Raw genomic sequence first — 13,984 nt, forward strand, 5'->3', positions numbered from 1 at the left:
TAGATATGGCAAACAATATCCATAATCCCATTAGCTGACCTCTAAAAGAAATGTTAGCAAGTATGTGATATTTAAAGGCGGGGGGTGGGGTGGGGTGGAGAGAGACTGTGAAGCCCTTCCCTAAACTCATGCCTAGTTGGACAGCTCAAGGCTTATTCTGGCACATGGCCTATAAAAACAGCTGTCAGTCAGGTGCTCATGTATTATTCAGGAACTCCATGGGCTTTGTGGGCCCAAAACTCTCTTGTCTCTTGTTGTGAGCATTATCTAGTCAACCATGTAAGGCATTCAGGTTACTACGCAACATGAGTTACAAGAAATAAAAAGAATAAAAACGCCCTTCTTCTAGTTTAAGGATGCATGGTTGTTGTACAAGTTTAAATCATCTTAGCCCAGCTACCATTTGGGGGCACATGTCTGTGAGAAGTGTCCCATTTGATACTCAGATATTCATTTTCAGCTGTTTCCCCTTTCTGGGCAACTGCCAATCTGTGGTTGCCCAGCTTCCACTGATCTGACACCTGTGACCCCCCACTCCCACTGGCTTCAATATTCTGTCTATGAATGTTGCTAATGAAGGAAAGGAGTCTCAACAGGCATACTAGCTGACCTAGGATTTTCATTCACCTTTCAGAATATTTAGTGTCCTGTGCAAAATAAATCTCTCAACCGCACGTGCATTCTTAAGATTGCCATGTCTGCTCGTTATCGTTAGCATGTTGCTAACAATGACTTCCAGAACTCTGAAGATGCCTGGATGATGCCCCAGTCACAACTGTTTGCATGCCCCTGGGCAGCACAAAACTCCTACCTCCATCAATAATTTTCAGGTGTGTACAATATACCTGAAGGAGCATCTCCACCCCCCTCGTTCAGCCCGGACACTGAGGTCCTAATCCGAAGGTCTTCTGGCAGTTCCCTCACTGCAAGAAGTGAAGGTACAGGGGAAAAGGCAGAGGGCCTTCTCGACAGTGGCACGCTCCCTGTGGAATGTCCTCCCATCAGATGTCAAGGAGATAAAGAACTACACAACTTAGACATTTGAAGACAGCCCTATATCAGGTAGTTTTTAATGTCTGACATTTGATCATGTTTTTATACACACTGCAAGCCGCCTAGAGTGGCTGGGGAAACCCAGGCAGATGGGCAGGCTGTTGTTGTTGTTGTTGTTGTTGTTAAAGAGAGATCATTTCCCAATAGGGCAACGCCAGTGGCCAGAAGATGACCCAAGAATTCCTCAGGCACTGAATCTTTCAGATGCATTTTCATTGTTCAAAGCTGCTTTGCGAGAATCTTAGATGAAGTTATCAAAATGCCCCTTCCAACTCTACAATTTCTATGTTTCTATGATTCCATATAACAATGTTCTATATAGAGGTGGGTGCTAAAATGTTCACAGCATGAATTTCATCTGAGAACTTTTTTTTTTTAAAAAAAGGAAAGAAATGGAAGGTATTTCGTTTTTCAACAACTAAAAACAGGAGGCATGCATGCTATAAAACCAAAGTCAATTTTGTTTAGCTTGGCCATATCCCAACCTAAACGTTTGGGCTTTAAGCAAGGGGGGAGCTATACAATTTCCCTGCCCCTTCAACCCCCCACAGTTGATGTTTTTTTTAAAGAATACTGGGCTACTTAATTTTATGAGCAGCTCTGCCAAACTAGAATAAACAAGTCTGAAAAACATTCGCACAAAAAGGTTTTTCACATAAACACGCACATAAGAAAAGGGTGGGGGAGAAATCAAACCAATGGGGATTGGAATATATACAATTGAGTAATCCAGGGAGCTAAAAACTCACATGCCAGCTGCTGAGTATGTACGAATTAGAATAAAATTTCCATTTCCACAAGCTCTTTGCTACTAGGTGAAGTTTCAATGGACATGTCTTCTGTTTCCTAATGAGCAAATCCCACATGAACAGACTCTGCACAACTTAGAAAAGAATAAACAATGAACTTTTTGCCAGCCTTTTGGATTCCCATCAGCAAAGATGAGCATTACCGATAGCAAAACTTCCTTTGGTTTTGCAGTCTATGTGGTCAGTGCTAATGCACTATAATAATGGATCGGTGGTCAAAGTCCTTAGCTAGGAACTAAAAATGCAGGACAAGAAATAAATCAGGATCACAATTTTTTTCTTTTCTTCTGAAAGCATTTTTTGAATGTGTTGCACACAAACTCAAGGTAAACCCCAATATATAGCTACAGAAAACAGGTGTGTGTGTGTGTGTGTGTGTGTGTGTGTGTGTGTGTGTCCGTCCCCAGTAAGTAGCCTGTGTGTTCAATGTTACACAGGCTCCAGGCACAAGTTACAGAATAAGATCTGGTGTGGGACCTAATTAAGCCCTGTAAAGGTAAAGGTAAAGGGACCGACTCTGGGGTTGCGCGCTTATCTTGCATTATTGGCCGAGGGAGCCGGCATATAGCTTCCAGGTCATATGGCCCGCATGACAAAGCCGCTTTATGGCAAACCAGAGCAGCACACGGAAACGCCGTTTACCTTCCCGCTGTAGCAGTAACTATTTATCTACTTGCACTTTGACGTGCTTTTGAACTGCTAGGTTGACAGGAGTTGGGACCAAGCAATGGGAGCTCGCCCCCTCGTGGGGATTCGAACCGCCGACCTTCTGATAGGCAAGCCCTAGGCTCTGTGGTTTAACCCACAGCGCCACCCGCGTCCCTAGCACATACAGTACATAGTACTAAACTGCTCTTTCAGCTCTATGTATTAAAGGAGGAAGGGAGGAAACCACCCTTACCTCATGATGGAGGAAGTAGGTTGGGAGAGGGTTTCTCAGGCAACAGGGTAAGTCCTCAAGGGTACCACTGCCCCCATAAGGTGCCATGCTAGTGACCCCAGAGTTGGATTAGTACTCTTTTTAGTGCCTGTATTGTTTTCATTTGTTGATAATAACCCTGGGAAAGTCGTTTGGGCAAGAGACTTTGGAGATCCGCTGCCAGCCGTTACAAAATGGACCAATGATCACATGTATTGAAAGGCAGCGTCAGAATATTCAGTCTCCACATCCAGTGTAGGTGTTGCCTGTAAAATGCTCATGCTGCAAGAAGCCAAGAACATTGTTTTGTATACTTGCTGCTGCAAACCAGCAAGGTTACCCTTCTCAACTTTCTAGCAGAGGTTGCAAAGATACACCTTTTGTGAATCATGTGACTTGCTTATACTGGCTCCAAATTACTGCAAAATAAGCTCCTGTAAGAGCAAGTCAAAGCAGAGACTCCGTTTTTCTTCCCCCAAAGGGATACTGTTTACACTCTTTGAAAACAAAACACAAATAATAAAGATGTTTTATGGACCCTTGAACAAGGACAACACAGCATTTCCTCCCATCCCTCATGGCACACTCAGCCTTGCAAAACAACATCCAAGAGCAAAGATGCAAAGTGTGTTCTCCATCCCACTCTTCTCCCCAGCTAGAACATTAGCCTGCCACTGCCCGAAAACATTATTCAATATTCTATACAGAACGCTCCTGTATGCAATTACTTTTAATGACAAACTGTGACAGTCCAGAGAAGTACTTATGCTCTCCTACTTCCCCGAGAATCAAGATATTATGTTCAAGTTAGCATTTGTAAAGAAGATTTACCACCTGCCTTTCAGGCAAGAAAAAAAAAGGGGACTAGTAAACCCAGGACCCAGGTGGCGCTGTGGTTAAATCACTGAGCCTAGGGCTTGCTGATCAGAAGGTCGGCGGTTCGAATCCCTGTGACGGGGTGAGCTCCCGTTGCTTGGTCCCAGCTCCTGCCAACCTAGCAGTTCGAAAGCACGTCAAAATGCAAGTAGATAAATAGGAACCGCTACAGCGGGAAGGTAAACGGCGTTTCCATGTGCTGCTCTGGTTTGCCAGAAGCGGCTTTGTCATGCTGGCCACATGACCTGGAAGCTATACGCCGGCTCCCTCGGCCAATAATGCGAGATGAGCGCGCAACCCCAGAGTCGGTCACGACTGGACCTAATGGTCAGGGGTCCCTTTACCTTTACCTAAACCGGGGTGGGGGGGGGAGAGAGAGAATAGCCACCTTTGTAAAAATCTATTGTCTTAGTAGCATCCCCAACCTTTAGGGGGTGGGCCTGTGGGCACATTTGCAAAATCAGAGAAACTGCCAGGAGCAACAGACATAACCTCACAACGAAGCACACACACATTCTTAGTATTAAAGAGCCAATCTGAACTGTCACATTATACTAAAACAATAGTTTGCTTCTTACTGAATATCCTCACTTTATATCCATCTGCATTTGGCACTGATATATGCAAACCTCCCCATTTAAAGTATCAATCCCTTTCAGACGTTAAGTATGGCAATGATGGGGCACGTCAAAGATGATAAAGGTAAGTGATTGGAACTGGCGTTTTGTCCTGGAAACATCTGCTATCACAAGTATGATGTTTATGAGGGAACAAAATGGTTGGAGAGAGCATTAACTTGCTTGTTCTTACATACAGCTATCAATTATGAGGCCTTTTCACAAGAGATACGAGGAGGGAAGGGGGTTTGTCCAGAATGGGGGCTTTGTTATTATTGTTGACAAGGGACAGAAAAGTGGAAGATTGCCAACTTTAAAAATCAGTTGCCCATTGTGGCCGGTTTTGAGTGCACATTTACATTTCAGTAATGAGAAATGCAACACAGCACACAGATCCAAGTGTCGCTTGTGAAAAACACCATGATTTGAAGCAGTATACAACAACAGTTCAGCTGTAACATTACCCACAATTAGAAAACGTGAAAGCAACACACCCATGGCTGTTATGGTACCTGCCCTGTTTATAAATCTTGGGATAATTATTCCTGTCTCTAAGTATTTCTCATCTACAAAATGTAAGGCATCGACTGGGTGCCTTTCCTGAGTCGTGCATTAGAACTCCTTGTCTGTAGCCATTAGGGAAGGGCCATTGCTCAGCTGTAGAGCATCTTCTTCACATGCAGAACAGCTGTGGTTCAATCCCCCCCCCCCCCGCCTCTCCAGGTAGGGATGGGAGAATTTCCTGCCTGAAATGTTGGAGAACCACTGCCAGTCACTGCTGACAAGACTAGGCTTGATAGTCCAATGGTCTGATGTAATAGAAGACAGCTTCCTATGTTGCTATGTACAAACTCTCAAGAAGTACAGCAGGTTATCCCCATGCACTGATTCCACACTCTTTGCATATCCCCTTGTCCCAGGGTACTGTTTTTAACCTTGCTCCACAGCTGGTGAAGTTTGGGGTTGTAATTTACAAAAAAGGGGGGGGAGTAGATTTCATAAACAGGAACCCTCTGCCCATTCTGCTATATAATCCTTAGAAGGCAGCATTATATCTGCATCAGTTCTCTGTGCTCCTCTAAAATTCATTGAGTCAACCTTGATTTCTCTCTGAAGCACTGAAACATATCGCTGAAATTGGAGCACTACCAGCAGCCATATGGGTTATACCACAATCAGACATCTGAATAAGCAATTTCACTTTACAGTGGCTTTGGGGAACAGAACTCCAGTACTTTTTAAAAAACAACCCCAAAAACCCCCATGTCCTATATAAATTAACATGTTCTTAAACCAATTCACTTAAATATAACAAGATTGAGTTCAGATTCAGGGAAATAAAAGCACCAAGGCTGCCTAAATAAAATACTGACATGCATTCCTAAAGCTCAATTAAGTGAACGACAACTTATCTACATGACTACTTATCCTGAGAAATCTCTATGTGGGACAAGAAGCTTCAGTTAGAACTGGATATGGAATAACTGATTGGGAAAGGCGTACGACCAGGCTGTATATTGTCTCCCTGCTTATTTAACTTACATGCAGAATTCATCATGCGAAAGGCTGGACTGGATGAATACCAAGCCGAAATTAAGATTGCCGGAAGAAATATCAACAACCTCAGATATGCAGATGACACAACCTTGATGGCAGAAAGTGAGGAGGAATTTTAATGAGGGTGAAAGAGGAAAGCACAAAATATGGTCTGAAGATCAACATCAAAAAAACTAAGATCATGGTCACTGGTCCCATCACCTCCTGGCAAATAGAAGGGGAAGAAATGGAGGCAGTGAGAGATTTTACTTTCTTGGGTTCCATGATCACTGCAAATGGTGACAGCAGTCATGAAATTAAAAGACACCTGCTTCTTGGGAGAAAAGCAATGACAAACCTAGACAGCATCTTAAAAAGCAGAGACATCACCTTGCCGACAAAGGTCCATATAGTTAAAGCTATGGTTTTCCCAGTAGTAATGTATGGAAGTGAGAGCTGGGCCATAAAAAAGCCTGATCGCCAAAGAATTGATGCTTTTGAATTATGGTGTTATTTGAATTATGCTAACCTATCCATTCTGAAGGAAATCAGCCCTGAGTGCTCACTGGAAGGACCGATCCTGAAGCTGAGGCTCCAATACTTTGGCCACCTCATGAGAAGAGAAGACTCCGTGGAAAAGACCCTGATGTTGGGAAAGATTGAGGGCACTAGGAGAAGGGGACGACAGAGGACGAGATGGTTGGACACTGTTCTCGAAGCTACGAACATGAGTTTGACCAAACTGCGGGAGGCAGTGCTAGACAGGAGTGCCTGGCGCCGACCTTCTGATCAACAAGCCCATGAGGCTCAGTGGTTTAGACCACAATGCCACGCCATCCGCTCCCTTCCCTTCTTTTACCTTTTAGTAAAGATGGAGATAGGTCTGTCATTGGGCGATAAATGCTGCCGCCTGGCTAAAGCATTGTGTGCTAGACAAAACAAGGTTTAAAAAAGGCCAGGATTCTAAGATATATTTTTGCATGCAGCCACAACACAACAGCTTGTCATTTCAAAGTGGGAGCTGCTCTAGGCAATGCAAACAGTGGGCAAAACACACACATAGGTTCTTCTGAAACCCAGCCAAGAAAATATTTCCTAAACACACAATGAATGGAATCCAAATATCTACTTTAGGCAAGCCCAAGGGTTTGGCACATGATATATTTTGCCTTTCAAACCCACAAGCCATATGAAAAATGCTTTTGAAAAACTCTCCATCAACCTACCCAATTTAAAGAGTGGTTTGCCACTTGACAAAGGAGACTACAATATTCATTAGCCATTCCCTTATAAAAAGCCTAGGTGTTTAGGGAAAACTCTGGATGACATTCCAATCCACAAGTGAATAGAATCCATAATTACAAATATTTGTGAAGTTTACAAGGACTCCACTGGTATTAATTTTGCATTTTGTAGTTTTTGTATTTGATGGGCCCAAGAGCGCATTTTTCCAAGTTGATTACTGGCTCTTTTACAGAGAGATACCAATCAAGGCCACTCAAACAAAAACAAAAACAGAAGACCATAAAAGTTAGAAAGATATTGAGCAGTACATAGTCTACATCAACTTGCAAGTCTGCTGAATCTACACAGAGGAAGAGGCCAATTTATTTTCTTTTTCCAAGAAGCTTAGCCAAGAATGTGAAGAATTTAGAATGAACTGAACCAGCAAAATGTGTAGAGATGGTGTTATTAGACATTTATTGTTACTTTACAAATATGCTAGCAGCAGGAGTCAGAACCCTTCAACTTTCACAAACATACAAGAGTACTCGGAGCCAAGAAACAGCATAAAACTGGATGTCATATTTTAGAGGGCATACAAACACAAGCTTGTTCAAATGACAGACGAAATCTCTTTGACACAAACAAGGAAATAAATTGCACCCTCCCCTCAAAATGAAACCCTTGTCCATTAAAAAGTTTGAGCGAGGAGAAAGATGGATGTAGGGAAGTTCTCTACATCATTACTGCAGTTATTACAAATAAATAATAAAGAACAAGAACATCCCTCGGGTCAGAAAAATCCCTTATAACACACTTTCCCCCTTTAGAATAATACTGAAGCGGCCAAGAAAAAGAAGCACGTTTTGAGAATTATGCAAAGCAGTGAAAACCAAGAGAGCTTTTGTAATCTGGCATGGTGAAAAAACATAGGTTGCAAGCAGCAGCATAACAGAGGAACTGACCTTCAATAAAGACTTTGCAAAGGCTGCCCCAATAAGCCGCTGCATATATGTGAAAGTATTATCTAATTGTTTGCTTCCCACTGAAGCATCCCCATCCATTCACTTATTTCATATAAAGCCTAACAAATATAGACGAAAGCGGTGAGCACAATGGCCATTTACATTTTGCCGCAAACTGGAAAGCTGGGATGCGACAGGGAGAGGCGAGGCAGGAAGGTGATAAGGTTGGGATTGTGCAGGCACCCTAAGAGAAACCTCTTTGCCCTGTCTCTGCTTTGCCTCAGTAAGTGGCAGCAACACCACTGTCAGTAGAGCTATGCCATGGTCTCGGTATGGCTGCTTCTCTGTCTGCAGAAGAGGGCCTTCTCGGTGGCTGCTCCTAAACTTTGGAACTAGAGAAATTAAACTGGCTTGCTTTCATGTTGTCCTGTTGGCAGGTGAAGACTTTCTTGATCCAACAGGATTTTGGGAACTGACTGCTTTTAAGGGAAGGGCTAGTGCAGGCTTCCTCAACCTTGGCCCTCCAGATGTTTTGAGACTACAATTCCCATCATCACTGACCACTGGTCCTGCTAGCTAGGGATCATGGGAGTTGCAGCCCAAAAACATCTGGAGGGCCGAGGTTGAGGAAGCCTGGGCTAGTGCTACGATGTTTTTTGTTGTAATGATCTGTGTGTTTTAATACACATACAGTATATCATAATTCTATTAATGCTCATTTGTTTTTAATGATTGCTTTCCCTCACCTATGTTTTTAAGCTGTTTCTATTTCAGCTGTAAGTCACCATGATTCTCTGTCAGGGGGAAAAGGCAGGGTATAAGTAGATATACTAATCATGAAATTCTCATTCAAGGGGGAAAATCTGCACAATTTTTCATAATCGGCTAATGTGTACTTTTTCTTCCCAATAGAAATGTGTCCCATCGCTCATTCATCAAGCACATCCCTGAGCTACTCTTTGGTGAGGGCACTATCCAAACTCCTGCTTGGGAGCAGTGGGGATCAAGCGCTTGAGCTACTTGTGCCAGCCAGCCAAGAAGGAGAGGGTGGGGCAGTAATAGCACTATGATTTTTGAGTCCTAACTCCTTTCTGCTCTTTGCTTCACCTAACAGAAGTCGCTGCAGGCAATTCAGAAAGTACCTTTTTCTTAAAGTGCAACATCCTTCATTCTATAGCTTGGGTATATTAAAACCAGCGGGAGTTATATCATAGGACTTATGTGAGATGTGAAGATCACTAGTGGCTTACATCTAGCGATGGGGGCAAACTGTGATCGAGATCTTTTAAAATGTATTTGAGTGATCTGTCGGTAGGCTTCATAGTTTAGTTCCCCACTGGTCTTTGAAGCTCACACAGTCAAGGCACTTAGACAAGTGTCCTTAATTACTTTTTCTAGGAATCTCCCCGCCCAGAGAGTGAATGGGTGGCTCTAGTATGCTGGATTGTTATGCAAATATTGCAGCAATACTGCAATACTGCAGAACATTAAGATTTGCCCAGAGAAGCAGATTAGATGCTGTAACAAGTTGAGGAGACTTCTGGGAGTAGCAGATATATTGTGGAAAGAAAGGGGTTTTTTTAAACATAAGAATATCTACATGGTTTTTCATAAGAACAATAAAACATTTAAAAAGAATACTCAGCAAAATGTTACTGGGGCATGGTGTTACTGATGCTGTTGATACCCAGCTCTATTTTGTAGTATCTGAATCAGGAGAGGCCATGCAATGCATGTCCTAAACTGGTGTCCAAATGCACTTATGAGCTTGATGACAGCTAGTAAACCATGGCTGAATCCTGACAAGATGGATGGGAATTGGGTGCGCCTGGGAACTGGATGTGTACCAGATTTTGGGTGGTTATCCTATGAAACCACAGGTGAGTGGTCTGGAGGTGCTCCTTGTCATTAGAGGCCCATGTGGTCCAGACAGCCCGCTATGAACTTCACAAACTACAGCATCTGAAGGGGCACAACTTTCCCATCCCTAGTCAAGATTTTGGCCAATGGTTTCATACAGTGGTACCTCAGAACTCAAATGTAATCAGTTCTGGAAGACCGTTTGACTTCCAAAACGTTCGAGTTTTGAGGCGCGGCTTCCAACTGGCCGTCAGCTAGGTTTTTGCACAGCAGAAGCCATGTTGGATGTTCGTGTTTCAAGGAACGTTCAAAAACCGGAACACTTACTTCCGGGTTTTCGGTGTTTGGGAGCCGAAACGTTCGAGAACTGAGCTGTTTGAGTTCCGAGGCAACACTGTATAGAGAAACAGTACTATAATCGTGCTGTTACATAATATACTCATGGAAGTTTCAGTAGATAAGCCCTTTGCCGGGAGAGGAGTAAAATCCTGTTTTGTCTGTGAAGTTGTTCATATTTTTAGCTATCTGAACACAGCCTTGCTCAGGGCCATTTCTATTTGCTTACGGTTCGTTTTCTATTCAGCCAACTTCTGTCAACTTCCAAAAGAATTACAAAGCATTTTCTGTGCAGAGAATATTTTCCAGGTTAACCCCAATTGCTATAAAACTTTGAGGTCCTTTTATCTTCCTTTTAAGATGTTAGAAGTTTCATTTAAAATACAGCTACAGTGTGCTGGCAAGAGTTCAGTTGATAAAAACTCCTAATGGGAAGGGGCTATTTTAAAGGTAAAAGTTAAAAGGCCTTTGTGATTTTTTTAAAGAGCTAGCACACAAAAACAGAGAAAGTTCATAAGGAGGATAATTTAGACATCCTTTTTGAGGCTAAAAGGAAAGAAAGTGGAGCTAAGAAAAATGCAGCCAGCAGTATTTGTACCTTTTCGTTTTTGCTCACTGCTTTTATTTAGTGAGCCAGATCACCCTATTTGCAAACTCATAGGATAAATTTAAAATGAACCTAAAAGCTTAGCCTTGCAAGGTGTTTTGTTTTGTTTTTTAAGATATGGGTTTAGTCAACCTTTATGGTGTAATAGAACTCGAACCCTCTTTATATATAGAAATACACACATGGAAAAGGTCTCACCATACAACACTGGCAAAACTCCATGTGGCAATCCATTTTTTGCAAGTCGCTGCCTGCTGATCCTTACAGCAGGAGTTAGACCTCACTTTGACAGAACAGAATAAAGTTGAAGGCCATTGATGCTTCAAATCCAGACTAGGAAACAGCAGATTGAGAAATCTAGATCAGCCTGAGTTCTCCTCCGCTATTTTGGCATCCCAGTGATAGCTGTATCAGGCAAAAAGTTTTATTAGTTTCTATACCACCAAACAGAAAAAAGTATTTAAAAAACCCTCAATGTGATCACCAACATAAAATCACCAACGAAAAGAGCAGTATAACTTGGAATTCAAATTAATCATGAACTTAAGCAGACTACCCCTCAGGGATAACCTGAGTGAACAAATGAGCATTAAGCAGGCTCTGAATCACCAGGACTGTAGATATTTACTGAGAGTGCATTCCAAGGGCAGGTCTTGTTACACTAAAGGTGCTGTTTTTAGCAAACGTAAGATGAATCTTGTGAGACTGCAGCAGTACTGAAATTGTCTCTCCCAACTGCAACTCCCATCATCCCCAATGGTCAGTGGTGGCCAGTAGACAGGGATGATAGGAGTTGTAGTCAAGCAGCATCTGGAGGGCACCACATTGGCCATCCCTGATTTAATGTAAGCGTAACACTGTACAAACACAGATGCAATCCTGTCCAAGAGGAGGGTCACAACCCATCTATCTTCAACTATACCCCAGAGCTATAAGTGCACAATCTTTGCTCCTGCCTAGTGAATAGGAAAGCTGCTTCTAAATTATATATAAACACACAAACTGGAGAGATCAGAACCCAGTTTTCAAGCCTGACTTTGAAGAATATAATTTTGCAAGGCATTCCATCATCAATTCAACAAGAACCCAGTTTGCAAACATGAAAAAACCTTCCACTGCTAATGTACATTTTTGCATACTTCTAAAAAAAGAAGCTTAAAACCACAAAAGCATAAAATAATACTCACACATTAATTCCACAGAGTTTTTAGCCTGAAAAAAATTGTTGGGGAGGGAGGACAGAACTGCTGCAAGATGAGGTAGGTGCCACATTCCTTTTAGATGTTAGCACACTCATCTTACTACAGCTGCAAATTACAGATATCAGCAGCACTATCACCCAGATGACCTTATTTCACCAGAAGGTTACAGGACAGGCAGGTGCAACTTCTCCCCTACTGTACATTTAGTATGGAAGAAACTGTTAAGCTGGCAAAGCTAGAAACATGTTTGGGTCTTTGGGAAAAAGAAATTAGAAGTGTGGTGGAACACTTACGATCAAGTCCGTTGATGTATCTCATTGTGATTTCACAGTGCCCCCATACCGCACTGACTATAGGATAGAGTTTTTTCCCTTTAAGTCCCCTGAAGGCCACTCCAAGGTACTGTCCATCCACAATGAAGCTAAGTGTCCCTTCATCCATATCCAAAACCACCAGTAAGGAGTCTGGGAGTACAAAAGACTCATCTGGTTCCAAAAATACAGGATATGTCACCCCAGGCTGATTTTTGCAGTTGTGATAAAGTTTGTTGCGCCCAAGGTCCCAGCCCCATGACTCATTATTGCTACCAACCAACGACGTATATCCTACAGAATGCAAAGGCGCTTCTGCCGTTGACACTCCAACCACAGCGTGTGTTCCTCGCTGCCTGGCGGGCCAGTGGATCTGCCAAACATGTAGGCCCCTTGTATACCCAACTTTGCCTCGGATGCAGTCTGTGCTTTGGGCTACCGGGTGTCTGTGAAACGTCAGTTTGTCATCTTCCTTCACAAATATATTTAAGGATCGGTCTTCGTTGTTCCAAGCGTGCTTGTACTGGACCTCCAAATGGGCCGGGGGCATATCCAGCAACATATCCAATCTCGCAGGCTTGCAGAAATCTGGACCCCTCAGTTCTCTTTTGACAGGTCTGTAAGGGGGCTCCCGAACATCGACAGACTTTATGCTCCCTGAGATTTTTTGGCCCATTGCTTGGCTGCAGATTGCTTGGCTGCAGGGAACGAAGGGTGGATCTGGTCCCAGTGTTAACTCATGAAAACACTTTCAAGCTGAGCCAGTGGACTCTGTGCATGTAGACTGGATTCACTCTTGCCTTCTGGACCTGTCTAGAGCCAATGTTTTCTGAGAATACACTCCTAGGGGGGAGAAAAAGTAGAGAGAGTCTCCAGTTAAAAAGCAGTCAACTTATAACCCACATATGTATTCTTAAAAAAAAACGGAATTTCTACGATTGGTGCCAAGTTATTTTAAAATGAAGAACTGACAATTCTCGGTTTCATGGGCTTTGTACAACAGCGGTCACTAGCCAGACTGTCAGCAGGATATATTGAGCCTGCAGTGTTCCAAATACAGACAGCAATTTCCGTCTTTTCATAATAGACACAGACATTCCACACCTTTTGCCCTTCCACCCATATAGTCTAGTCAGCACTGTCACATTGTACAAGAGCTTTTCTCTTCATTATCAGGTATGCATGAGACCATCCATTTTCACTTGTGCTTCTTTATACGTATTGCTTCAAAAAGAAATTCTTTCGGCAAGCTGTTTACCTCTAGTATTTCTCTTTTCTAAATCTGCCTTTCCAATCGGTGTACCTTGTAAAGGAACCCAGACTAGCATAGCTGGAAGGTATCCCTGGATGATAGCAAACAGCTGTGAAACTTAATACTTCACCTTTAAAAAAAAAGTCATGCCCCTTAAATAAATATATAGGCAAAACTTGTTTTACGATTTGTGGTGGGCTTCTGAAAAGGAAGCTGGAGAGATTTAACAAATGCTTATGGTTCTGAAAGTCTTTTGACCAGCCCATCCTGTGGATTGTTTGGTTTGAAAATACAAGTGGAGGTGTTAAGTGGTGCTGCTACTATGTTGAAAAGCCTGAGCAGGATACTGCCTGCAAATGTATTTATTTATGCTACATACCATGCCAAAAATCCATGGGTCTTTGACATGAGGTATTT

General features: G+C 42.7%; 1 protein-coding gene across 3 annotated transcripts in view; it reads right to left on the reverse strand.

Annotated features, from left to right (window-relative positions):
- SPSB4 (splA/ryanodine receptor domain and SOCS box containing 4) overlaps positions 1 to 13,984 on the reverse strand; it is a 174,271-nt gene that overhangs the window by 29,534 nt on the left and 130,753 nt on the right. For all 3 annotated transcript variants that reach the window (XM_088670820.1, XM_035133462.3, XM_088670821.1), the window contains exon 2: positions 12,298 to 13,158. In XM_088670820.1, the coding sequence (XP_088526946.1) occupies positions 12,298 to 12,991 (694 nt within the window). In that variant the 5' untranslated portion in view covers positions 12,992 to 13,158. The remainder of the gene's footprint in view (positions 1 to 12,297; positions 13,159 to 13,984) is intronic.

This window comes from Zootoca vivipara, chromosome 5 (assembly GCF_965207765.1).
Source record: "Zootoca vivipara chromosome 5, rZooViv2.hap1.1, whole genome shotgun sequence".
In the NCBI taxonomy this organism is placed as follows: Eukaryota; Metazoa; Chordata; class Lepidosauria; order Squamata; family Lacertidae; genus Zootoca; species Zootoca vivipara.